Source organism: Cervus elaphus, chromosome 9, assembly GCF_910594005.1.
Source record: "Cervus elaphus chromosome 9, mCerEla1.1, whole genome shotgun sequence".
NCBI lineage: Eukaryota > Metazoa > Chordata > Mammalia > Artiodactyla > Cervidae > Cervus > Cervus elaphus.
The window spans coordinates 53,352,194-53,377,687 of NC_057823.1; the positions used below are offsets into that span (position 1 = coordinate 53,352,194).

At 43.3% G+C, this 25,494-nt stretch overlaps 2 protein-coding genes and 2 pseudogenes across 12 annotated transcripts in view; all 4 read left to right on the plus strand.

Annotated features, from left to right (window-relative positions):
• Positions 1 to 18,980, plus strand: part of LOC122700250 — a 119,065-nt pseudogene extending 100,085 nt beyond the window's left edge.
• LOC122700236 (protocadherin alpha-2-like) overlaps positions 1 to 18,986 on the plus strand; it is a 165,882-nt gene extending 146,896 nt beyond the window's left edge. The window contains 2 exon segments of the mRNA XM_043912988.1: positions 15,922 to 15,980; positions 18,927 to 18,986. Of these exon segments, the coding sequence (XP_043768923.1) occupies positions 15,922 to 15,964 (43 nt within the window). The 3' untranslated portion in view covers positions 15,965 to 15,980; positions 18,927 to 18,986.
• Positions 1 to 18,987, plus strand: part of LOC122700248 — a 127,260-nt pseudogene extending 108,273 nt beyond the window's left edge.
• LOC122700233 (protocadherin alpha-C2) overlaps positions 1 to 25,494 on the plus strand; it is a 190,562-nt gene that overhangs the window by 140,315 nt on the left and 24,753 nt on the right. For 9 of the 11 annotated variants that reach the window (XM_043912978.1, XM_043912980.1, XM_043912981.1 and 6 more), the window contains exons 2-3: positions 15,922 to 15,980; positions 18,927 to 19,015. In XM_043912978.1, the coding sequence (XP_043768913.1) occupies positions 15,922 to 15,980; positions 18,927 to 19,015 (148 nt within the window). Of the gene's footprint in view, positions 1 to 1,414; positions 4,501 to 15,921; positions 15,981 to 18,926; positions 19,016 to 25,494 lie in introns of those variants that run through there. The other 2 variants (XM_043912971.1, XM_043912975.1) reach the window with 2 other exon arrangements.

A 25,494-nucleotide genomic window follows, 5' to 3' on the forward strand; every position in this document is an offset into this window, starting at 1 on the left:
TAGAAATAGAATGTGATGGAAATTGCTTCCCTCTCTGCACCCTTGAGGGAACGAAGAGGGCAAAGAAGCAGCAGCACATAGAAGACACAGAAGGAAGAGATAGAAGGAAGCTGGGAGCTTCTCTGGAATAAAATGAGTTAGGTTGTAGAGTTGTCAGAGGGTGCACTTGGTGTGTGGGAGGAAGAGATGCCCTAGTCCAGGCCTTTGAAACCTGGGTGCCTTGGCCCCTTCACCCCCTGAAGGAGCGAAGCATGTCCAATGTCAGGTCTTGTTCTAGTTTTGTTGCAGTTCATAGCTAGGAAATGACCCACAGCAGAAGATCAAGGGGTGAGAGGATGCTAAAAGAAGAGATGGAGTGAGTCCTTTTTTTTTTTTTTTTTTTTTAAGTGGGGCATTGTTTTTAAACTCTTGTAGAATAGATGAGAAGAACTGGGGAACGTGGATGCTCAGAACAGAGAAGCAGAGGCAATGACACAGCACAGAAAGGCTTCCTCTGACCCTTCTGCCTTCCTGTTCACTGAAGGCAACTGGTTATCCTTTTGTTGCCTGTGCAGCAATACAAGGGGTGTATTACACCTGCAGAGACCAGCAGGTGTAGAGGAGCCTCATATTTATGGAATATGAGCTGCAGCCATTGAAATTGCTGCCTGGTAGTGTAAGATAAATCCTAGCCTCCCACATTTTGCTTAATAACAGCAGACTTTTCACTGCAAAGCATTAATGGATCCCAACTTCTGGACAGGCTTGGGAAATCAAGAGTAACAATCTTGATGTAATGGTTTTGCAGGCTCTTGACATTGTCATCCATTAAAGAAAAAAAATTAAATCACTTGAAAGAACAAAGAAAATGTTTTAGGTGATAAATGAAAAAGATTTGAAGTACAATGAGGAAAAGCTTGAAGGAAGAATCTCTTTAAAATTTTACCAGATTCTCCCCACTATGATCAAAAGTGTTAAAGTAAGAGCTTAGCCTGCAGCTTCATGGAACCAATTTTTAAAAATAATTTCAAAACCTGAAATATTGGTTACTTGCCAAGGCACACACTGAAAGCAAAGGCCATTCGGCTAGGAGCAGAATCGAGTGTTGGATCCCAGGATGCTAGTTTTAGGTCTGCTCCGCGAAAGAGGACAGCACTTGCCACCCCTTCCCTCTGCTCTAGAAGTTGAACACTTTCTGCAGTATTTAGTATTCAGGGAAAATGCTGGGGTCAGAGAAATAATCCCCGTCATCCTCCAGAGTGCGTCTCTCGCGTTTGTTTCTTTGAACGTGAAGCCGCCGCCCAGATACCCGTACTTAGCTGAGGCCCTCGGTGTATTTTCTTGAATTGCGCTTGGAAATCTTTTCTTGGGAGCTGATAGCTCGAGTCCTAGAGACTTAGCAGCTTTTCCTAGAATCTGCTTACAAGACCCGTGCAGCAGCCGAGGGACCGTGGAGACGGGCTGAACAGAACAGTGGGGGCAGGGAGAAAGGGAGTGGCCGTGTTCCCGCGGTCCGCCGGGATCCGGCGGGTCCGGGGTAGAGGAGCTGGGGCTGGAGTGGTTGGAGCGACTGGGCTGACCGGGTCGGTCGTCGCCCGCCACCTCGGTGCGGAATCGGAGCCGGACTTGCGGAGCACTCCTCCCCCTCCCCTTCTGCTTCCTCTTCCCTCCCCCTGGACCAGCGGCGGCGGCGGCGGCAAGGAAGCGAAGCCGGGCAGAGCGACTCGGCGGCGAGCGGATGAGCTGGGATATGGGGAGCCAGGGCTGGCGGCGGGGCCAGGAGCCCTCCGAAGGGCCCACGAGGGGAGCGGCCCCCGGCATTTGCTAGCGTTTGCTGGCACGTGAGGTGTGGGGGAGCGGGCGCTGGGCGGCACGAGCGGAGGCGGAGGCGCGGCCGGGGCGTGGAGCAAGGCTGGGGAAGCTGCTGCCTCCGGCCCTGCCCGGCTGCCTCCGCCGTGGCCGGTGGCTATGGAGCTGGCGGGCACCAGACCCGGGGCGACAGTGCGTCCGCGACTCCAGCCGCCCATGTCCTGGCTGCCGCTGCTGCAGCTTCTCCTGCTGCTGCCGAGCCCAGCGGCCTCCCAGCTGCGATACTCGGTGCCGGAGGAGCAGGCACCCGGCGCGCCTGTGGGTAACGTGGCTCGTGCGCTGGGGTTGGAGCTGCGGCGCTTGGGGCCGGGCTGCCTGCGCATCCACCACCTGGGTGCGCCCAGCCCGCGCTACCTGGAGCTGGACCTGACCAATGGAGCGCTCTTCGTCAACGAGCGCATTGACCGGGAGGCGCTGTGCGAGCAGCGGCCTCGCTGCCTGCTCAGCCTGGAAGTGCTGGCGCACAGCCCGGTGGCGGTGAGCGCCGTAGAGGTGGAGGTATTGGACATCAACGACAACTCGCCTCGCTTCCCGCGGCCCGACTACCAGCTGCAGGTAAGCGAATCGGTGGCCCCTGGAGCGCGCTTTCACATAGAGAGCGCGCAGGACCCCGACGTGGGCACCAACTCGGTGCAGACCTACGAGCTCAGCCCCAACGAGCACTTCGAGCTGGACCTGAAACCCCTGCAAGAGAACAGTAAGGTGCTGGAGCTGCTGCTGCGGAAGGGCCTAGACCGCGAGCAAGCAGTCTTGCACCACCTGGTTCTCACAGCTGTGGACGGGGGCAGCCCAGCCCGCTCCGGCACGGCGCAGATCTCGGTGCGAGTCCTGGACACTAACGACAATTCTCCCGCCTTCGACCAGTCCACTTACCGCGTCCACCTTCGAGAGGATTCGCCCCCAGGCACGCTGGTAGTGAAGCTGAATGCCTCCGACCCGGATGAGGGCTCCAATGGCGAGCTCACGTACTCCTTGAGCAGCTACACGTCGGACCGGGAGAGACAGCTCTTCAGCATCGACGCCAGCACGGGGGAAGTGCGGGTCAGCGGAGCGCTGGATTACGAGGAGGCCTCCTCCTACCAGATCTACGTGCAGGCAACTGACCGGGGTCCGGTGCCCATGGTGGGTCACTGCAAGGTGCTGGTGGATATCGTGGACGTGAATGATAACGCACCAGAGGTGGTGCTCACGGACCTGTACAGCCCGGTGCCCGAGGACGCTGCCCCCAACACTGTTGTGGCCCTTCTCAGTGTCAATGACCAAGACTCGGGTCCCAACCGGAAGGTGAGCCTGGGCCTGGAGGCCGCACTGCCTTTCCGACTGAATGGTTTTGGAAACTCCTACACACTGGTGGTGAGTGGACCCCTGGACCGGGAGCGGGTGGCTGCCTACAACATCACAGTGACTGCCACTGATGGGGGAGTGCCACAGCTCACGTCCCAGCGGACACTGCAGGTGGAGATATCTGACATCAATGACAACCCCCCCAGCTTCCCAAAGGACTCCTACTCCATCTACATCGAGGAGAACAATTTGCCAGGGGTGTTGCTCTGCACTGTGCAAGCGACGGACCCAGATGAAAAGGAGAATGCGGAGGTGGCCTACTCCCTCCTGGAGAGGGAGGTTCAAGGGCTGCCAGTCACCTCCTATGTCTCCATTAACAGTGCCAGTGGTAGCCTTTATGCTGTCAACTCCTTTGATTATGAGAAGTTTCGGGAGTTTTTTGTGATTGTGGAGGCCCGGGACAATGGGAGCCCACCACTGAGCAGCACTGTGACCGTCAATGTGTATGTAGTGGACGTGAACGACCACGCCCCTCACATCCTGTACCCTACCTCAACCAATTCATCAGTAGCCATTGAAATGGTGCCTCGAACTGCCCCTGCTGGCTACCTGGTCACTAAAGTCATAGCCATGGACTCAGATTCTGGGCAAAATGCTTGGCTCTTTTACCATCTGTCCCAGATTTCTGACCTGGACCTCTTTAAAGTAGAGCTCCACACAGGAGAAATTAGGACTACCAGGAAGATGGGAGATGAGACTGGAACCACTTTCAACCTGACCGTGGTGGTCCGAGATAATGGAGAGCCATCGCTGTCAGCCTCTGTGGCCATTACAGTAGCCGTGGTGGATAGGGTTTCCAGAATCCTCCCTGACACTCAGAGACATGTGAAAAGTCCTCGGACATACTCTGAAATTACACTTTATCTCATAATAGCACTAAGCACAGTGTCTTTTATATTTCTTTTGACAATCATTGTTTTGAGCATCATCAAGTGCTACCGCTACACAGCTTACGGCACCACGTGCTGTGGAGGCTTCTGTGGAGTGAGGGAGCGGTGCCCTGCAGAACTCTACAAGCAGGCCAATAACAACATTGATGCCAGGATACCTCCCGGCCTCAAAGTGCAGCCTCACTTCATCGAAGTGCGAGGGAACGGCTCCCTCACCAAGACCTACTGCTACAAGGCCTGTCTGACAGCAGGCTCAGGGAGCGACACCTTCATGTTTTACAACACAGGGGCACAGACAGGACGGGGACCTGGGGGAGCCCAGGCAGCGGCAGGTGACAGCAGGCACCTCACGGGCCAAAGTGGGCAGAGTGCTGGGAACCTGGTTATTCTCAAAAATGAAGCTGTTTCTCAAAATGAGGTGAGATGGTAGTCAAGGGGTCTTCCACAAAGTCTTGCATTTTTCACCCCCCTCCACCACTATCATGTGGTTGGCTTTATTGAGTTATTAACAATGACGAGGGTTATCTGGTAAACTGAATATGTGTAGTACCTGTGACTGGGTTATAATCTAATGTGTTTTCCTCTCTAGAAAAATAGCACTAGAGAATTCTTTTAGTTTCCCATTTCTTTTCAGATATGTGAAGACTTGACTATAAAATTGTCTGAGAAATGAGGGTTTGTCTTAAGTGTGTGGTGTTCAAGCACAGCTTTGTAGAGAAATAGGATAGGCCTGAGAATAAGATGGTGCTATAGGGGGTGATGTTATGAGACTCAAGGAGGAAGGGCTTGTGCCATGTCATCTACAGGGCAAGTTCTCTTTTGAAACCCTTGAGGAGTGTTGTTTTTTTGAAGTTCTTAGACTTCAGGGTTATGGTGGTCACCTCTGTATGCTTTCCATACTGTTTATACCTTGGACTATCTACAGTGTAAAGTATCTAGTTAATATTTCTGGATATTAGTTCATATTAGTTAATCCAATTAATATTTCTAATATTAGTTTTGCATTGTACTAATGTGATAAGATCTGCTAGAAACTCTTATCAGAGTTGATAAGACCATAGAATGTGGACCCTCTCCCCTGAAGACAAAGTTTGTTTTGGCTCTTTGCTGTGGTAACTCTTCTGTAGGGGCTGTCAGAGGATATGAATGATAGTAAGGCCGGGAACCAATTTGTCTGGTTGGACCATGAAGATGTTAGAATGAGTGGACTAGGGATGTGAGGGTATGGTGAAGCCTGGAACAAGCTGGGGTTGGGGAGAAAGAAAGGGGGGAAGAATTCTGCCCTTAGTCACCTTTCTTGGCATTGTGTGAACTCATTGTAGGAGGATTTCCCTGCATTTAGAGTAAGTGTGGTCTGATTCCCTCTTAACAGTTTCTAATGTTTTGATGAGATGTGAAGCAGCCTCTTCAAGGCCCTCCTGTCTTTAACTTAAATGATAATACTTTAAATAATACTTCAGTATGTTCCATAGCACATGTTCATTTTCTGAATCTAGCTACAAAAGCCTTGGAAAGTGGGACTTATCATACACGAAGGACAGGTGTTAGTAGACACACTGGTTTTAGGTTTTAAGTAGGCGTAAGACTTGTTTGCTCATTACATGCAGGATGTGTATGTTGGATAGCGCATGTGTTTTGTGTCGTGTGTTTGTCTCCACATGCATTTTCTGTGATACTTTAAATGGAATTTCAGAAGTTAAAATTTTATCTCATAAATAGTGATAAATTGTTTCTTCCCAAACAACTACTTTCAGAGGTACTGCAAAATGAATTAATAGTATTTGTCCCTCCCATATTTTTGTGATGTGTTTTCGTTGACATATTGCTGTCTTTTTATTATTGTCCATAGTTTCACATTCTAAATTCATGCTCATCTTCAGGAAATTAATGCATAAGCATAGAGTAGAACAGAGATGGATTGAGAGAATTTCCATGTACATTGAAGGTAGATTTATCTGAAGAGCCTGGTGTTAGTCAATGCTGAGCAGTCACCAGAGGCAGATTGCAGATTAAGAACAGGGGCTGGGGAATCAAGGAGTTTCCAGAATTCTTTTGGAATTCATAGCTTTTGGCAGCATGTAGGGGAGCCTGGTGGGCTGCTGTCTTTGGGGTTGCACAGAGTCGGACTCGATTGAAGAGAATTAGCAGCAGCAGCAGAAGGGCTTAATTTTAAATAAGGATGCTGTAGACATTTGCTGAACAAATTCCTGAGAAGTCCTCATGAGCCTCTCTATAGAGAGCAGGGCAGGCGAGCTTTGCTACCAGCTGTGAGCCAGAAGCGAGGGGAGTGAACTCTTACCCTCCCTCTCCTGACTCAAAGCTTGGGACAATTTGATATGTGAACTATTTCTGTCTCACACTGACCTGTGTGTTAATATGTGCTTTGCTTCACAAACCTTTAATCTAGGGAGAAAATTGTGTCAGAAAAGTGCTTACTTCTGTGGGATTTTGCCAGGAGAGTGCTTGATTTTAATAATGGCAAATTTTTGCCAGACGCTTTTGGAAATTCAGTGCCTATCTGCAGCTCCTGGAATACTTGCGGTTACACAGAGAGAGTGAGTCATGTTGTCATAGCATGGCAAAATGGGGACAGAAACCATTCAACTCTGAAAGTCATCACCGCTAGATCATCCTGTTAAATTCTCACATTAGGCTTTCTGTCTTCTCTACCCAGTCCTTTCAGATGGCAGGAGAGTCCTGGGGTGCAATTAATTCCATGTGCCTAAAATTAGTTGGAGACTGGAAAAGATGAATAAGGCATTTGTGCTCACTGACCACCCAGCTATATATAAAAATATTCTGCACTGCAATATATGTATGGTTTCATTACCTGTAAGTCATACATTAAACAAATACTTATCAACATCTAGCATGTGAGGAAACAAGATCAGAGAGGTTAAGTAACATACACAGTTACTCTACTAGTGGTATTTTAAGTCATATCTGTCTAACTCCAAAGACTGTGCCTTTTGAAATGTTATAGATAGAAATCTCATTGCTTATATTCCTGTTGATATGGGATACTCAGGCATTTAGGCACTGCTGATTCACCTAGTAGTGTCAATAAACTGCTCTGGAAAAAGAGGAATTCTTTGCATAAAAGTAGGTCACCAATGGGAGGATCAGTGAGTAAAAAATGTTACTACCAAACTAGCATATTTTTATTTGTTTTACCATTGACAAAACCTGTTCAACAGATCTTTTATCTTCATTCTTTCTCTGGTTTCTCTTGTTGCTTATTAAATATCAGTATTTAACACCAGACTAATCTTTCAGTAGATTTTATCCCCCAATGAGTTTATTTCATGAGCCACTTGTGCAGTGAGGTTTTTGGAGTAACTGTTTAACAATGGGGCAGAAGTTTTCTTTGGGGAGATCTGAAAACCTCATATTGAATGTGGTTGGCACCCTCTTCAGAATCACCAAGAAAAAAAACACAAAGCTTATGGTGGATTCTGTGCACCTGTGGTCCTGTGAATGCGGATGAGTCACATTGAGTGCTCTGGGCAGAATTGTCCAACTGGGCCTCACTGGGACTAGTTGGCCCAAGATGTAGAAATCACAAGAGAGTAGCAGAAACGAGGTATATTTACATTCACTTTCACTTATTTTAAAGCCATTTGGAGTCACCAAATCTTCAGTTATTTTTGCTGCTATGTGTACATATTCACTCTAATTCCAGATGTAGTAACCTGGAAAGTAACCCTCCTTTCAGTGGCACCTAATTTATTACCCACAGGACTGACTCTTCTAGCTGGTGACTGACTGTGCCCTGGATCAGAATGTACACTTTGTGTAAAGTGCCATTGTAGTGAATTCATTAAAAACTGCACAGTGGTCAAAATAGGCAAAGAAATTGTGTCTGAGCTTCCATTTCAATGTCTCATCCTCATATGGTCACTTTTGAATGGGTGGGGCTGTTTTGTTTTGCCATTTCTGTTTTGCTTATAGGGCTGTTCTGAGCAAAGGTTTCTTTGGTCTAAGAATACAATAATTTATTCACATTACCCCCTTCCTCCCCTTTTCTACAGATCAGCTAAGCCAGATGGAATTATGGCTGAGCTCCTCTCTGTCTCTATCTTGCACATATTCTGATTGTTGAAGAAATCTGTTTACTGTAGCTTGAATGTCATTGGCCTACCCTTTGTACTGACCCAGGAGTGAGCCTGCACACGGGCATCTGGTCTAACTCAGAACACTCGGCAGGGACACAGGCTGGCATGTTATAAATTGTCTATTGGCATGCTGTCTGTTTGACAGAATAGCAGAGTCGGTTCTCGCTACTTGCCTTGGTTGGCCACCAAGTTTTGCTCTCAGTGAGAGGTCACGTTGATGTCAGTTTGCAAATGTTTGAGGAAAAATTACCACCAGCAAGCCAGAGGTTTAGCTGAACTATGGGGATTTACAGATGTCTTCAAATGTGACTTTTGTAAATTTCACCTGGCTCCATGTTCTTGTGCATATTATAGTACGAATATAAATTTGGCTTATTCATATGATAATATTTTGAGTATTTTAATCTAAAAGCATGATTTCAAAAATCAAAGGTCAAGAGAATTCCTCTGAAGTGTTTTAAATATGCTAGCCTAAAAATTATGCAACTTTTTGGCTTTCAAGGATTTGAACTTGACAAATGCAAAAAAATCTCCAAAATTGCAAAAATTGAAGAAGAATGTTAGTTCCTTGGCACATAAGCAACACCGGTTCCTTTCTGGCCTTGCAGGGTCAAAACTCTGGGCTCCAGGGAAGTAAAACTGTGAGTGAGAAAGTAACTGCTGTGCTAGCAGGCTGTGCATCCAGAGTTAAGCAGACCTAGCATTTTCTGTTGTACTGGAACCATTATGTATGTTTTAAAGTTATGTGTACTTTATTTTCCTGCTCTGTGGATTAAGGTTATAAATGACTGTTTTTAGAAGTAAGTATTCACCTAGAGGGGCTTCCCAGGAGGCACTAGTGGAGGGTTCAATCCCTGGGTCAGGAAGATCCCCTGGAGGAGGGAATGGCAACCCACTCCAGTATTCTTGCTTGGAGAATCCCATGGTCACAGAAGCCTGGCGGGCTACAGTCCATGGAGTCGCAAAGAATCAGACATGACTGAGCCACTGAGTGTGATTACAGTTCACCTAGAAATCTCATACTTATCACTTTTCATTTTGATTTACGAGAAGACTAATATGTGACATAACAATTATTATTTTAAATGTTAGATTCCTTTTTGCCTTGATGACCAACAGTTTTATGTATTCATTTCCTATTGCTTTGTAACAAGTCACCACAGATTAGTGGTTAAAACTAATACTCAATTATTACCTGCCCATTGTGGCTGGCTTCTCTGCTCAGGTTTTCACAAGGCTGAAAGCAACATGTCTGCCAGACTGAGTTCTCTCTTGGAGACTCCGAGAAAGACTCTGCTTCCAAGTTCATTCAAGTTGTTGGGCAGAATGCAGTTCCCTGAGGACTGAGCTCCCTGTTTTCTTACTTGCTGTTGGCTGGAGTTCCTACAGGTTTCTTTAGGTCCCTGCCCCACGGCCTCCTCCATCTTCAGAGCTGGAGAATATTTTGACAGTGGAAAATATTTTCTCTTGTGGACTCTCTCTCATGCTTCACATCTCTCTGATTTCTGTCTCTGATCTCTACACCCAGATTTAAAAGACTGGAATGATTAGATCATCCCCACCTATATTTCCCTTTTTCAAGGCCAACTGTGCCATATAGTATGACTTGATCATGGAGTAAGGCCCATCATATTCAGTCTTGGAGATTATACAGGGCATTCACATGGGGTGTAGGGATCCTGGAGGTCATTTTTGGGTCTTGCGTACCATAATTTATATTATTGCGTACCATAATATATATTATTCAGTGTTCATAAAATATCACTGAAAAATTTCCAGTGGATACATCTTTAATAGATTCCTACTAGGAAGGAAAAGAAGATGCTACATATAGTCTTGTTTTCTCAGACGACCATTTATTGACAGCTTCGTGGACTTCCATGATAAGAAGATAGCATTTACTTAACTGAGTAGTCCTATGATTTTATGAATGGCATAGAGGATCTGTCCTGGAAAAGGTGATTCACCCTTTTGTAGCTGAAATATTCCACAGTATAAATAATAAATAATACCACTACAGGATAAATCAAATCTCAGCTATAACTTTGATAGAAATGTAAATGGATTCTTGTTCTTGAATACTACATCACCTGCATGAACTACTTAATTCAGCTTTTCCACTTCTGGAATTTTGTGACTTATTCTACTGAAGGACTGCTCTTTGAAACAACATACTGGGGCTTTTTACCTATAGAAATTAAGCAAAGCCCAGGGATGTACCATCCAAGTATTAGAGAACTAAACATATGTCTCATTGTATCAGGTATATCAGTAGTCAACCTCTCAGCTTCAATTTTTCCAAGTTCAGATGAAACCCATGTACATTTTTTTACTTTTAATTTCATATCATTTTAAAATCAATCAATATTGGGGGAAGTCAATCATAAAAAAGAGAAAAAAGTATATCTGTCGTTACATGCAAAGTTATTTAAAACACAGACTTTCACATTCAGTTCAGTTGCTCAGTCATGTCCGACTCTTTGTGACGCCACAGACTGCAGCACACCAGGCTTCCCTGTCCGTCACCAACTCCTGGAGCTTGCTCAGACTCATGTCCGTCAAGTCGGTGATGCCATCCAACCATCTCATCCTCTGTTGTCTCCTTTTCCTCCCGCCTTCAATCTTTCCCAGCATCAGGGTCTTTTCAAATAAGTCAGTTCTTCGTGTCAGGTGGCCAAAGTATTGGAGTTTCAGCTTCAGCATCAGTCCTTCCAATGAATATTCAGAACTGATTTCCTTTAGGATGGACTGGTTGGATCTCCTTGCAGTCCAAGGGACTCTCAAGAGTCTTCTCCAACACCACAGTTCAAAAGCATCAATTCTTCAGTGCTCGGTTTTCTTCATAGTCCAAATCTCACATCCATACGTGGCTACTGGAAAAACCATAGCTTTTTTGGTCTAGTCCGTCTAGTCCGTCATGTCTAGACTGTCATGTCTAGTCCGTCTAGACATTACCTGGCAAAGTAATGTCTCTGCTTTTTAATATGCTGTCTAGGTTGGTCATAACTTTCCTTCCAAGGAGCAAGCGTCTTTTAATTTCATGGCTGCAGTCACCATCTGAAGTGACTTTGGAGCCCCCCAAAATAAAGTCTCACTGTTTCCATTGTTTCCCCGTCTATTTGCCATGAAGTGATGGGACCAGATGCCATGATCTTAGTTTCCTGAATGTTGAGTTTTAAACCAACTTTTTCACTCTCCTCTTTCATTTTCATCAAGAGGCTCTTTAGTCGTTCTTCACTTTCTGCCATAAGGATGGTGTCATCTGCATATCTGAGGTTGTTGATATTTCTCCCAGCAATCTTGATTCCAGCTTGTGCTTCATCCAACCCAGCATTTCTCATGATGTACTCTGCATATAAGTTAAATAAGCATGGTGACAATATACAGCCTTGACATACTCCTTTTCCTATTTGGAACTAGTCTGTTGGTCCATGTCCACTTCTAACTGTTGCTTCTTGACATGCATACAGCTTTCTGAGGAGGCAGGTCAGGTGGTCTTGTATTCCCATCTCTTGAAGAATTTTCCACAGTTTATTGTGATCCACACAGTCACAGATTTTGGCAAGTCAATAAAGCAGTAGTAGATGTTTTTCTGGAACTCTCTTGCTTTTTCAATGATCCAGTGGATGTTAGCAATTTGATCTCTGGTTCCTCTGCCTTTGCTAAATCCAACTTGAACATCTGGAAGTTCATGGTTCACGTACTGTTGAAGCCTGACTTGGAGAATTTTGAGCAATACTTTGCTAGTGTGTGAGATGAGTGCAATTGTATGGTAGTTTGAGCATTCTTTGGCATTGTCTTTCTTTGTGATTGGAATGAAAACTGAGCTTTTCCAGTCCTGTGGCCACTGCTGAGTTTTGCAAATTTGCTGACATATTGGGTGCATCACTTTCACAGCATCATCTTTTAGGATTTGAAATAGCTCAACTGGAATTCCATCACCTCCACTAGCTTTGTTTGTAACAGTGCTTCCTAAGGCCCACTTGATTTCACTTTCCTGGATGTCTGGCTCTAGGTGAGTGATCACACCATCGTGATCATCTGGGTCGTGAAGATCTTTTTTGTATAGTTCTTCTGTATATTCTTGCCACTTCTTAATATCTTCTGCTTCTGTTATGTCCATACCATTTCTGTCCTTTATTGTGCCCATCTTTGCATGAAATGTTCCCTTGGTATCTCTAATTTTCTTGAAGAGTTCTCTAGTCTTTCCCATTCTGTTGTTTTCCTCTATTTCTTTGCATTGATCACTGAGGAAGGCTTTCTTATCTCTCCTTGCTATTCTTTGGAACTCTGCATTCAAATGGGTGTATCTTTCCTTTTCTCCTTTGCTTTTGCTTCTCTTCTTTTCACAGCTATTTGTAAGGCCTCCTCAGACAACCATTTTGCCTTTTTGCATTTCTTTTTCTTGGGGATGGTCTTGATCACTGCCTCCTGTACAATGTCACAAACTTCTGTCCATAGTTCTTCAGGCACTCTGTCTATTAGATCTAATCCCTTGAAATCTATTTGTCACTTCCACTGTATAATATATAATGACTTTCACATTAAGTGAAGTGAAGTCGCTCAGTTGTGTCTGACTCTTTGCGACCCCATGGATGTAGTCTACCAGGCTCCTCCATCCATGGGATTTTCCAGGCAAGAGTACTGGAGTGGGTTGCCATTTCCTTCTCCAGGGGATCTTCCTGACCCAGGGATTGAACCCAGGTCTCCCGCATTGCGGGTAGACGCTTTACCATCTGAGCGACCAGGGAAGTTCCCTTTTCACATTAGGGGTACCTAAACATGACTATCAGCCAGACCTACTTATGAGACAGGCAATTAATCTCTCTAAAATTCCAGATTTCTAATTTTTGTAATTTAAGCATGATAATGTTACCATTGCTTGTAGTTAATTTATTTGAAAGGATTTTAAAAGCCTATCCAATACCTGAACCTTGCTAGCTTCTGAGGATATAACTATTATTATGAATATTTGAGACTATCTATATGCTTTATAAACAAATATATAGTCCCTTTCATAGAGATTATGGTCTAACAAAGGTGTTAGGATAAATACAGTAATATGTATAAAGTGCTTATCCCATTGCCTAGTATTGTGTGGATACATAAAACATATTAAGTACTTTCTTCTTTACCTTTTCCCTGCCTGATCTCATTGCTGTAAGATGTATCATAACTATGATTCTGGCAAATAAATCTCAGAAGCATCGTGTCGCTGAAGAATTAGTATTGAAAATAGCAGCATGACAAATTACACGTTGCTGAGGAAGTGAGATTATGTAATGGACTGAGTTTCCTGGTCAATCTTGCTAGAACTGTGCCTTTCAGCAAAATGAAGTTGGTGATTTTGTTCCCAAGATCAGCAGTTTTCATCATGGATGTTACCCGGTCATAGAAAAATTGGCAGCATTGACTCAACAGATGTCAGAGTCTTTCTTGAAGGAACGGTCTCATAGCTGACAAGCTGACACCAGCGCTACTGATTGTCAGGGCAAAGCCGGTGATGACAGGATTAATAAAAAGTATTTTGATCACTTTTTGGGTTTACCAGATGGTTGCAATTATTTTCTCTGTTGCTCCCTCTACTACCACTGATAGAAAATGGGAACCCTTCATTTCATCTGTAGATAGTTTTATGCTACTTTATGAGGAATATCAATAACAGTTTGTGAACTCAAGAACCAAGGGTGAAGCAGCTTGTATGTTTGTATCTTGCCAACAGAATGGAAGGGACTAGAGAGGGCAGTTAGTGTATGGGGACATTTGAGGCAAAAGTATCCTAGAGTTGTTGCTTTTTCTGGGCCTTGACTTGGCTAAATCTCAGATTATCATCTAACCATCCCAAAGTCTGCCTGGAAGTTGAGATTCTGATCACTTCTTTGCTGGATGTTGTGAAGAAATAATGTTTATGAAATACTGTGTATCCCTTGAATGAACTATAAGAATGACAGGATCAAGACTTACTGACATTTTGAAATAGTTTATTGGCATTAATGTGGCCTTTTATCTACCAAATATGATAATTATACTCCAGAGGAAAATACAAAATACAACCTCTATCTCTTCATCTTTCCACTCAAATAGACGTCAGTATTCAGTGACAGGACCTCTTTATTATTTTTTTTCCCAGATACTTTTTAAAAAATTTACTTTTAATTGAAGGATAATTGCTTTACAATGCTGTGTTGGTTTCTACTGTAAAACAACGTGAATTAGCCATAGTTACATGTGTATATATATGTACATCTCCTCCCTGTTTAGCCTCCCTCCCCTCTCGCATCCCGCCCCTCTAGGCCATCACAGAGCACCAGGCTGGGCTTCCTGTGCTGTGAGGCAGCTTCCCACTAGCTGTCTGTTTCACACATGCTCGTGTATACATGTCAGTGCTACTTTCTCAGTTTGTCCCACCGTCTTCTTCCCCTGCCGTGTCCATAAGTCCTTTCTCTACATCTGCATCTCTATTCCTGCCCTGCAAATAGGTTCATCAGTACCATTTTTATAGATTGACAGAAGTACTTTAATCTCTGTTCATGAAAACACATCGAGAGGAACATCTGTCACAGGTTTTACTTAATAAAAATTTTGCTAATTGTTACCAGAATAGTGGTGGTGATTGATTTTGTCCCTGGTGACTCCTGAGTAGCTCCTACTCAGCACATAACTCCCAGAACAGTCTTCTGATACCCACATTTTCCTCTGTGTCCCCTTCACTCTGAATTGACAGTTTGTAGACACAGGGCAATCCATCTTTCCAACACATAGGTGGTGCAGAGTGAGTCAGGTTCTTCTTAGGTCTCAGCTGCTCCGGTTAAGCAGAGCTTAGCGAACAGTAATTGAATAAGAAGGCAAAGCACTCAGAGGAGCAGGAAACAAGTACAGTTTTATCAAAAGGATTATGCAGCACAACAAGGTCAAACCCTGCCACGGTTTGCTTTCCTCTCCCTTGTATTCCTCTTCGATCAGCAGAAGAGGCTGTTATCAGTTGTTGGCATTATGACTGGGCACATCCGTCCAGGGTCAAACATGCTGCAGTCTGCAAAGCCAGCAGCAGATTGCAGTGCTCTGCAGTCCAGCCAGACCAGCAGAGCTTGTGTAGTCCTGTGCCTGTTATAAACTAGAATACCAAACTGGGATGTTGCCTTAATGGGGCATTTGAGCGCAAAAGCAATGAAAACTTTTCCTGTTTCAGAACAAACTGTCCTTCCATAAGTGCTGCATTAGGAACATAGACCTGTGTTTTGTTTTTTAATGGAAATATAGTTTATTTACAATATTGTGTTAGTTTCAGGTGTACTGTGTGATTCAGTTATACATATGTATTCTCTTTCAGATTCTTTTCCACTTTAGGTTATTACAAGATATTAAATAGAGTTCCCTGTGGTATATAGTAAGTCCTTGTGGTTTATCTATTTTATATATACACAGTAGTGTGTATTTGTTAATACATAGACCTGTTTGGAGCAAGGCAAAGCCAAAGCTGGTCCTCACAGCATCATTAAATTCAGTTTTCCATGATATTTAATCTGTGCATTGACCCTGATGAACTAATTTTCTTCTGAAGTGCTGTATGTGTGGATATCATCTTAGAGTTGCATATGAAATGGCAACTTCAATATTTTCAATAGATGCATGGAGATATTTAAGAACCAGCTTACCAGTGAACATCATCACTAGGAGATCATTGTTTTGCCATATTAACAGAAACTCCCTTTGTGATTTTGCAGCCACGACAGCCCAACCCTGACTGGCGTTACTCTGCCTCCCTGAGGGCAGGAATGCACAGGTATGTCTTTCCCTCCTTCTGTTGTCAGAAGTTACTGTAACTGTGTGAATCAGATAAACTCTTGTCTTCATAGGCCGGAAGCAGCTGTCAAAACTGAGAAGCCTAAATACTTTGCCAGGGGAATACACTTATTTTTGTCTCCGTATCTGGAAGTGGTCAGTGCCAAATGCTTATTAAGTGCTGTCAAATAAGAGTGCCCTGTAAAGTCACAGACAGGCAGCTGTGTACCTTTTTCTCATGAAAATTTCTATAAGGACGTAGTTTGAACTTCTTTTATCCTTTTTCTATCTATACTTTCTGACCCTCCCGTAAAATGATAACTAACACTGATGCTTTGGGACTTGAGTATATTGTATAATACATGCTTATGTTGTCCACCTTGGTTTTCCATCATACATTGACTATTATATCCTATTAGCCACATAATTGTTATTCTCGTCCATGTTCACTCTTATTAGCATCTCCTTATCTTTTCCATCTTGTTGCTGTCTTATTGCCTGCCCTCAGTGGCATGGACTCCTCAGAGGATGAGCCACGTGAAGGGCCTTTATTGAATATCTGGAGACCAAATCAAGCTTACTTTTAAATTAATCTAGAGTAATAGCATTACTCTAAGACTCAGATTAAATATAATTTTGCCTTCTCTACTTTGTCTCTTTGACAGTAATTGATTAACTACCATTATTCCCAGACCTGATCTAGTATTCATGCTACAGGGCCAAATAAAAGATTCATCATTTGTGAGTGTCTTTGGGAAACCAAATGGAGAGCACCAAGCAACTAATGTTCACTACCACCAGAATAATTTAGTTTTAAAGAAGAAATAAACTCCAGAGCTAAGCCCCTCAAAATATCTGCGCAACTTTTGAGTAGATCTTTAACCAAACCTTGATCAATTTCTAAAGAGAGAGTTTACAGAGTATGTGTTGAGTTAATGAAAAATTGGCTTTAACCCATTAAAAATGTATTAAATTCAAATAAGTCAGTATATTCCCAATCATTTTATTTCACATTGAGCAGAAATCATTATATTAGGTGCTCTTTCTGAACAAGAAGTGATCAGTTGAAGACTGAAGATCAGCAGATAGTTTGGTGAGACACTGCACTAGAATCTGGTCATAATTTTAGGCCAGAAACACTTGGGCAGATGCCATTATACTAGGTTTAAGAAATATTCTTTCTATTTGTTGGAAGCTATCTTATGCTTTTTCCTGCATCTGAGCTATTGTGGTAGACTATATGATAGGAAAATATATGGTTTATGTTACCAACTCTTTATCTCCCAGTTGAATTAGTACTTTATTTGAAAAGTACCAAAGCTATAAGATTCACCTTTAAAACTATATTAAAATAAAATGCTAAAACATATCACTTCCTTATTCCATTTTCAAGTGAAAAAAAGCCATATGTGCTTCTATTCAGGTTTCAACTAAGATGTCATAAGATTCAAGTAGGATAAGAAAGGAAATAAAAATTAAAACTAAAAGTTATTTATTCCTCACAGTGTAGCACATGGAACGTATGTTAAGTTGTGAACTTAAGTAATACTCATCTTTTTCATGCATATGCTTGGCTTCCTGACCTTTCTAGCCTCAGATATTGTGTACCTGTCCTTTGAAAATTCTGCTTGAGCTGAGCTGGTTCCCAGGGTAGTTATATCTTCAGAGAGAATCTAATTGAATCCACATAATTTGTTGGTAGGCTCCAGCAACACCTTCAGCAGTACCTGAATGATATTAATATTTGGAAAAAAGAGAAAATTCTAGTATATAGATGAAGGGAAGAACAGCAATAGAGCAGAGCTTATTGAGTGAATTTCCACCAGATATGTTGTTTGAAGTCAAAGAGTAAGAGGATATTGGGAATTCCCTGGTGGTCCTGTGGTTAGGACTCTGATCTTTTACTGCTAAGGGTGCATGAGTCCCTGGTCAGGGAACTAAGATCCCACAGGACGCATGATGTGGCCAAAAAAAAGGAAAAGAATGTTGAATTGAGAGAACTTCCCCCATAATATTTCAAGTTTGCCTGCTCTTTTGAGTCACATGACCTCTTCAGGCAGTTGTCCTCTAAGTTTTACTTCAGTAACTTAATTTCCAAGGTGAATCAATGTCTAGTTTCAGAGAGTTCTCTTATTTTGCTGACGGTTTTCTTGGGTGATATTTATTCTTAGGGTCCCATTCATTCCTTGCTTCATCCAAAAAATATTTGAGAGTTTCATATGTGCTTACATTACACATACATAAATGAATATGATGTTCTCTCTGCCCATGAACAGTTTACGTTCTATCTCTGCTTACCTCTAAGGATCTCCCAGTTCATGTCTCACTCCTTTGCAGTATTTCATGTGGAGTTAATCTCTTCTGAATTGGGGTCCATGAATGGTGATGATAAACTTTCTCTAGTCCCAGGATATGTAGGGTGGGTTTTCCTTGAGGAAAAAATAAAGAATGATGAAACAGAAAATAAAGTTAGGAAATAATTGGGCAAAACTGGAATAATACTATAGTTACCAGCAAATAATGTTTGTGCTTTCCTCTGTCCTACAGAAAACCCAGAAATCAGAGAACCAGCAAAAGAAACATGGGGCTTTTGAAAATAAGCTCTCTTCATCTGCTTCAGCATTAAGATGATAAAGTGGCATTTTTTTAGCCCTCTGATGGGCTTCCTGTTAGATTTAATGAACACCACACGGCTTTAATGAAAACCAAAATTGCTATAAAGATAAAACACGTTTATCTTCTGCATGGTGTAGCAGGCAGTAAGTCAGCAATGCTTTTGCATTTTATGCAAGGTGGCTGCTCAATAGTAATTGCTTCAGTTTAAGCACGAGTAGAAATTGTGAGCTGCAGTCCTGCCTCCAGAGATGTAAGCACTTTCTGAGGGTGGAAGGAGAGCTAGAAAGACAATTATGGTCTAACTTTTATTTGGGTCTGTGTGTTTACTCAGCTCTGTGCATCTGGAGGAGGCTGGCATTCTCCGGGCTGGTCCAGGGGGACCCGATCAGCAGTGGCCAACAGTATCCAGTGCGACACCAGGTAAAGACCCAGGGTCTCGCCCTTTTTGTTTGAGTTCTGGAAAGTCATCAGATGACCTGTTATTGTAAGACCAGGAATATCAGTGACTCTCTTTTAATTCTTTCTTCTTTTCCTTACCTGCGTGACTTCCTTATGTACATCATTATACACAAGTATTTTGATTTTCTTCTTAATGTACCTCAATGGTTGGAAACAGGTAACATAAGGGTGTGTGTGTGCATAAATTTCTTTTCTGTAATAACCAGGTACATGTCAAATACTTAGTCTATCTGAGCTACACAGACAAGATCTGGTGGCCTCATGCACAGAGATGACACTGTTAGCAAAGATCTTTTGGTTAAAGATGTTGGAAATCCACTCCAAGTAGTAAACAAAAGGGAGACTATAGATTGATAAATAGATAGACTGATGAAATGGAGTTTCTCGTGGAAGTGGAAAACTTGTCAGAACCAAGGCACCACTCTGACTTCAAGTCTCAGTCAGTCCTCCTTTCCCGACATCCACATCTTTCAGTAGACTGACTTTTATTGCCCTGACGTGCACGTTGCCAAACATGACCAGTCTTGCAGTTTCTTAGTGCAGAGGACCAGTGGGAACTGATTCCTAATCTAAACTTTCAGGAAAGAGGATCTGCCAGATGACATCAAGAACCCAGTGGCTGGGTGAGCATTAAAAAATTTCCCCAGTTCACATTTCTTTATTTTCCTTAGCTTGCCCAGTCACTAAAGCAGTGTCATATAATGTAAATATGGCTTTGGAGACCCATCCTGGTGGCAATTTTCAGAAAGGAACAAATATAGAGATTCCAAATGTTGTCTAGCATAATCCTCTATAAATAGAACATCATTGTGGTGATAATAGTTACTAATTTTTGAGACACACTGTATCCAGACACTGTGCCGTGGATGATCTTATTTACTCCCTGAGACAGTCTTGCATGGGATTTATTATCTCTCTTTTACATAAGAGGAGCTAGAGACACAGAAAGGTTAAGAAACATACCCAAGTTCACAGTTTGTGGTAGAGGTAGGATTCAAACCTAAGTGTGCCTAACTTCTAATCCAAGTGTCTCTAATTCTTCTATTCATAGCATGGCTGGCTTGCAAGAATCCACCCAAATTCGAACACACACACATATATATATATATATATATATGTATATTCACATGCATAACAGATTATATAAGTGTATGTGTAAAAAGTTCTTTCCAAAAATAATCTGGTGCCTTTCAAATGATTAGGCTGTGCAAGTAACATGTGCAGCTAAGGGCCCATTTTTGCTGGCAGCTCTTAAGAGTTTTCGTTGATTCTAATCAGCCAGCATTTGCTATTTATGAATGTTGTATAATTCAACTAAAAGTCACATTTGTCAAAAAAAACAAACGCCTAAGTTAAAGCAATTCATTAGAGAGCTAATATTCCAGATGGCAAGGGGGAGAACATAAAATAGTTCATTGACAAATTTGCAACCCCAGTTGCCAGTGATGGCATAATGTGGTGGAGAAGGAAGTGGTTTTAGACTGCCAACCGTTGCAGGATGGGAGGCATCTGAGAGGTGAGAACTGCTCAATCAAAGCAGTGCCATGAAATCATGCCCTACCATCCTGCCTCCATTTCAGGGTTTTTCTTGTTCTCATAGAGACTTTGCAGGTCAGGCTGGTGAGTCCAGAACTAACTTTGAATACATTCTCCCTTTCATTGATGGTGCTAGTTGGTGTATATTCCTAGGCAAGTGGGAAATAGGAACTGTTTATAGATTATTTTATCTGCATCTGGCCCAGGACTCTCCTTCAAATTCAAAACGATGTTAAGAACCCATCTTTTAAAAAAAAAATGACTGAAGTATAGTTGATTTACAGCTGTACAGCCAAGTGATTCAGTTATACATATACATACGTTCTTTTTTATATTCTTTTCCATTATGGTTTATCATAGGATGTTGAATATAGTTCCCCGTGCTATACAGTAGGACCTTGTTGTTTATCCATTCTCTATGTAATAGTATGCATCTGCTAACCCCACACTCCCAATCCATTCCTCCCCTAGCCCTGTTCCCCCTTGGCAACCACAGGTCTGTTCTTTTTGTGTGTGAATCTGTTCCTGTTTTGTAGATAAGTTCACTTGTGTCATATTTTAGATTTCACATATAACTGAGATCATATGGCATTTGTCTTTCTGACTTCCTTCACTTAGTATTATAATCTCGAGGTCCAACCACGCTGCTGCAAATGGCATCATTTCATTCATTTTTATGGCTGAGTAGTACTCTATTGTATATATATATATACCACATCTTGATCCATTCATCTGTTGATGGACATTTAGGTTGCTTCCATGTCTTGTCTGTTGTAAACCATGCTGCTGTGACACAAGGGTGCATGTATCTTTTTGAATTATAGTTTTATCTGGGTGTTTGCCGAGGAGTGGGATTGCTGGATCATATGGCACCTCTATTTTAAGCTTTTTGAGGAACTGCCTTACTGCACCAATTTACATTCCTACCAGCAGTGTAGGAGGAAGGAACCCATCTTCTTGACAGAAGATAGAGAAGGAGTCGCCATGGCTGCCCTTCCCTGCTCTCCTGACTCCTCTTGTATAATCCCTTCTCTTCAGGGCTATCCCTGGCTGTTGACTCATGAGTCACAGTTTTCATGGACTGAGCTGGACAGAGCTTCTATCTTCCATGGGTGACCTCCCCATACTTTTCAGCATACCTCTGCACCAGTGATGGGACATCAGAGAGATGCTCCTCTGTGTTCTGCTCTGTTCTTTTGGTATTTTAGAGTTTTAGGACTCAAAATATGTTCTGCACTGTTTGAAGGGAATACGGGATAAAGATTTAAGATTATGGTTTAAAGTCAGATCTGAATTGAATTCCAATTCCAAACTTACTTGCTGGGTGAGCGTAAACAAATTGGTTAAATTCATGTTTTCTTTGTTACCTTATCTGTAAATTGGGTATAATAATAACACTGATTTTTATCCAGTTGCCATGATAACTGAAGAAGAAAGAACTGAATATAGCGCTTGACATATAGTATTAGTAAATGTCTAATCTTTTCACTCTTTTTTTTTCTGGCATACTTTTGTTTCCTGTAGTCTTTGTTGTGGCCTTAGATGGTAGCATGGTGGTCAACATTCAGTAGTTCTCACTTCTGAGCCCAGATACAGACCCTCTAAAGTAGTCTGGATCATCCTGACATCTGTACAGTCCCGTTACACCTCGCCCCCCAACCCCAGCCACTCTCCTGAAGAATTCATCAACATGCTCCAAAACATTTGGTTGTTTTCATTCCTGAGTAGAGCTTGCCTTTCACGGATTCTGCTGCCCTTAGCGCTTCATGATGAAGGTGTAGTTCCTTTCAAAAGGCTTCCTCCTGGTGCCCAAATCCCCTCACACTTGTGTCTGAGAACTTCTCTGGAAATAGCACCTTCTTCACACCAACCCCGGCAATACACACAACCAGCCGTGGGAATAGAGAGAGGCCTGCTGTGACCCAGTCCTCCTTTGCATGTGTTCTTTGTAGTTGTTTTTCCTCCACTGATGAATCCTTTGGCTTTGTCATCAAACTGTTCATTTATTGTCACAGTCCACAGAAGCTGAGGCTAAAATGCCACACTCTAAAGGGGTCAGTGGGGACATCACCAGGTGATGTTTCCCGCAGGATAAACAAGTCAGGCATTAAATCCGCTAATCCCAATTCCTGGCGTCTTTCTCCAGCCTCGCTTCTGTGTGAGCAGGCCTAGACCGCAGGCTTCTTATTTCCTGAGCAGCTCGGTGAGACTGAGCTCCCGCCCCGGCGCCCAGTTCCTCTTCGGATGGGGGACGTGTGGGGGAGGGGCATTAAAGGGCCAGCCATTCACACTTACAACTGTTTTAACCTTCTTAGTGTGCAGTCTCTGAAGAGGTTTTAATGAGTGCCCTCTTGTGACAGTTCCTAGAGGGAATCCCAAGAGATTATGAAAAGACTGTCTGTACCTTCCAGAGAGCCAGTCTGGCTTCAGGGTCCCTGGCGGCTTTGCTCTCACGCTGGTTCTTCCAGGCTCCTCTTTCCACATTTCGTGGGATCTCAGGACTGACCCAAGGCAACAGTACATTGTTTTTGGAGTGGGAGATATTCACTGTTTTCCAAAAGAGCTCAGGGAATTCTAAAAGGCACAGCACCGCCAAAGATAACATTATGGCTTTTCAAGCACCTCCCCCCCCCCCCCCCCCCCCCGGGACCTGGGGCTGAACTGTGAAAGGTTAATTCGGTAGGTGAGGCAGCTCAGGCCCTGAGGCTTCTTTAGACAAGCTTAGTTTCGAGTGACTGCACAGGGCTTCTCCAAGGATGGTTCCCAGAGCCACACTGACAAACACCCGTCAAAGCCGAAAATCTTGGGCGGAGGCCCAGCCGTCTGTGTTTTAAGGGGCCCTCTAAGTGACCCTGATGAACCCTAAGGTTGAGGACTGGTCGAGAGTTATGGGTAAATATTCCTGAGGTTGCCTCATACCTTTGGAGGCTTAGAAACCATGCAATGAAGGCCTCTGTTTATGCGTCTGTTTATGATTCTTACTAGAAACAGTAAGCCTTCCGCATATCAAAGGTCAGAATAACCCTATTTGAAATCTCGCTCTTCCACTCAAAGGTTGTATGTTCCTAGGACTGTTATTTTTCTGAGTCCCAGTTTCTTTCTTTTTGAAATGGAGATAATAGTGTCTACCTTATAGGGTTGATGCATGAATTAAATGAGACAGTACACACATCTGCAGAGCCTGGAGAGCAATGTTTAGTAAACGATGGTTATTTTTAGGATTTTTCAAGGTATGAGCCTACCTTTCAACGTCAGAATTTAGGTCTGAGTTGTTCTGAGTAGTCTCTGTGGGAAGGCTTTATTATAGAGCAGACTTTTTAAAAAGCACCATTTTGTGCCCTTGGGGGATTGTTTTTGCCCTGGTTTGCTGCATCTCTTTACTCTGTGGAAAATGGACAGTTAACGTGCCCTAGTTTTATAGGGAGATTCATGCTCTTATTTGTCTTAGGGATTCCCACCTCCCTGACAAAATCAACTCCCCATGGAAGGTCTCCACAGAGGCTTTATCTTTGATTCTTCCCCAGAAAGAAGACATGATCCTTAAATTTGGGGGAATCCATTTAGGAGCACTGCCAACATGAATTTTTCCACTTCATGAGTGACTGCAGCCTCAGGCCTTGTCCGAGAATTTAAAAAGCATGCTGTTCCACTAACCTGCTCACCCTCAACTTCTGCTGTTGTCATGGCAACGATAGTCCTGGGAGATGTGTGCATATCTTTATCAGGGAGGGAAAAAATAAGATCAGCGATCTATGTGGGTGGGGCAGCTCCCTCCCACCAGTATCCTCCACTCTCACCTTGCATCTCACAGTCCAGGAGTGCCATATTGCCTTAGGGTTGCTAGTAGCCGAGAAAAATGAGTCCTTGTGTAAGATACACTTTTACTCTCTTGGTGGTGTAGATCTCATCAGGTCCGTTGGAGTTCTCTGTGTAGCTTATCTTGTGTGTTCTGACCTGGCCTGAAGGGCCGGAGCAAGGTGTTGTGAGAAGGGGAATTAGAATCCTCTACCCAGGAGAAGCCAGAAAGTTTGTCTTTGCTAGCTCCATCTGTCTGGTACTTTCTTCAACTCCTTCTTAAAGAGCACTTGGTACCGCACTTGGCACCTTCTATTTTTAATGGTCATGTAAATAAAAAACTAGAAGGAAGCCTTCCTGCTTTTTCTGAAAAGTTTCTGTTGAATAAATAGATTCTGAGACAGCTCTTTCTCTCCACCCTGTATTCCCCACACCGCTCTCATTTTTCCTACATCCATTCTTCCAGGCTCAGTAGGCAGAATACAGTCAGGGTTGGGGCCGTGATACATAGTAAAAGAATTTCTTCCTTGTCAGAGGCCCACAACAGATCCTGTGCCTCCTGAAAATGGAATCCCTTGTGCACTGAGATGTGTGCTCCTGAGCATATATTTTGGAGAGGGAGAGTGTGGTGAGGAGAGAGAAGCAGCAGAAACTGTTGCCTTAGGCCACAGTTTCCTTCAGCCCCACAGATGCAGAGAAGCAGCTAATGCAGGGCCAGGAAATGGAGGCTCATTACAGTTCCCTTGGTTATTATCGATCCATCTAACGAGCCTCAGGAGGAGTGCAGTCTGGTTCCTGCAAACTTCATCATAAGAAACAATTTTTGCATATGTCTTTAGAAAATAATACACTTCATTCTTCTTTTATTTGAGTGTTGCATGGAACAGGAGAGTTTCTGAGTAACCTTCCTTTCTAGCTTTCTCTACACACTGTCCTTGGTGGCTGAACTTTTAAGTCCCTTTTTGAAAGGGAAATTCAAGTTTCTGCTCGGGAGATGTCCAAAGACCACAAGGAAGGGGGCGTCACCAACTCTGCTACCTGACTTGGCTCAAAGATGACAGGCCACCTGTGTGTTTGAGAGCTTTGTGGGGAAGCAGAAGTGTTGGGTG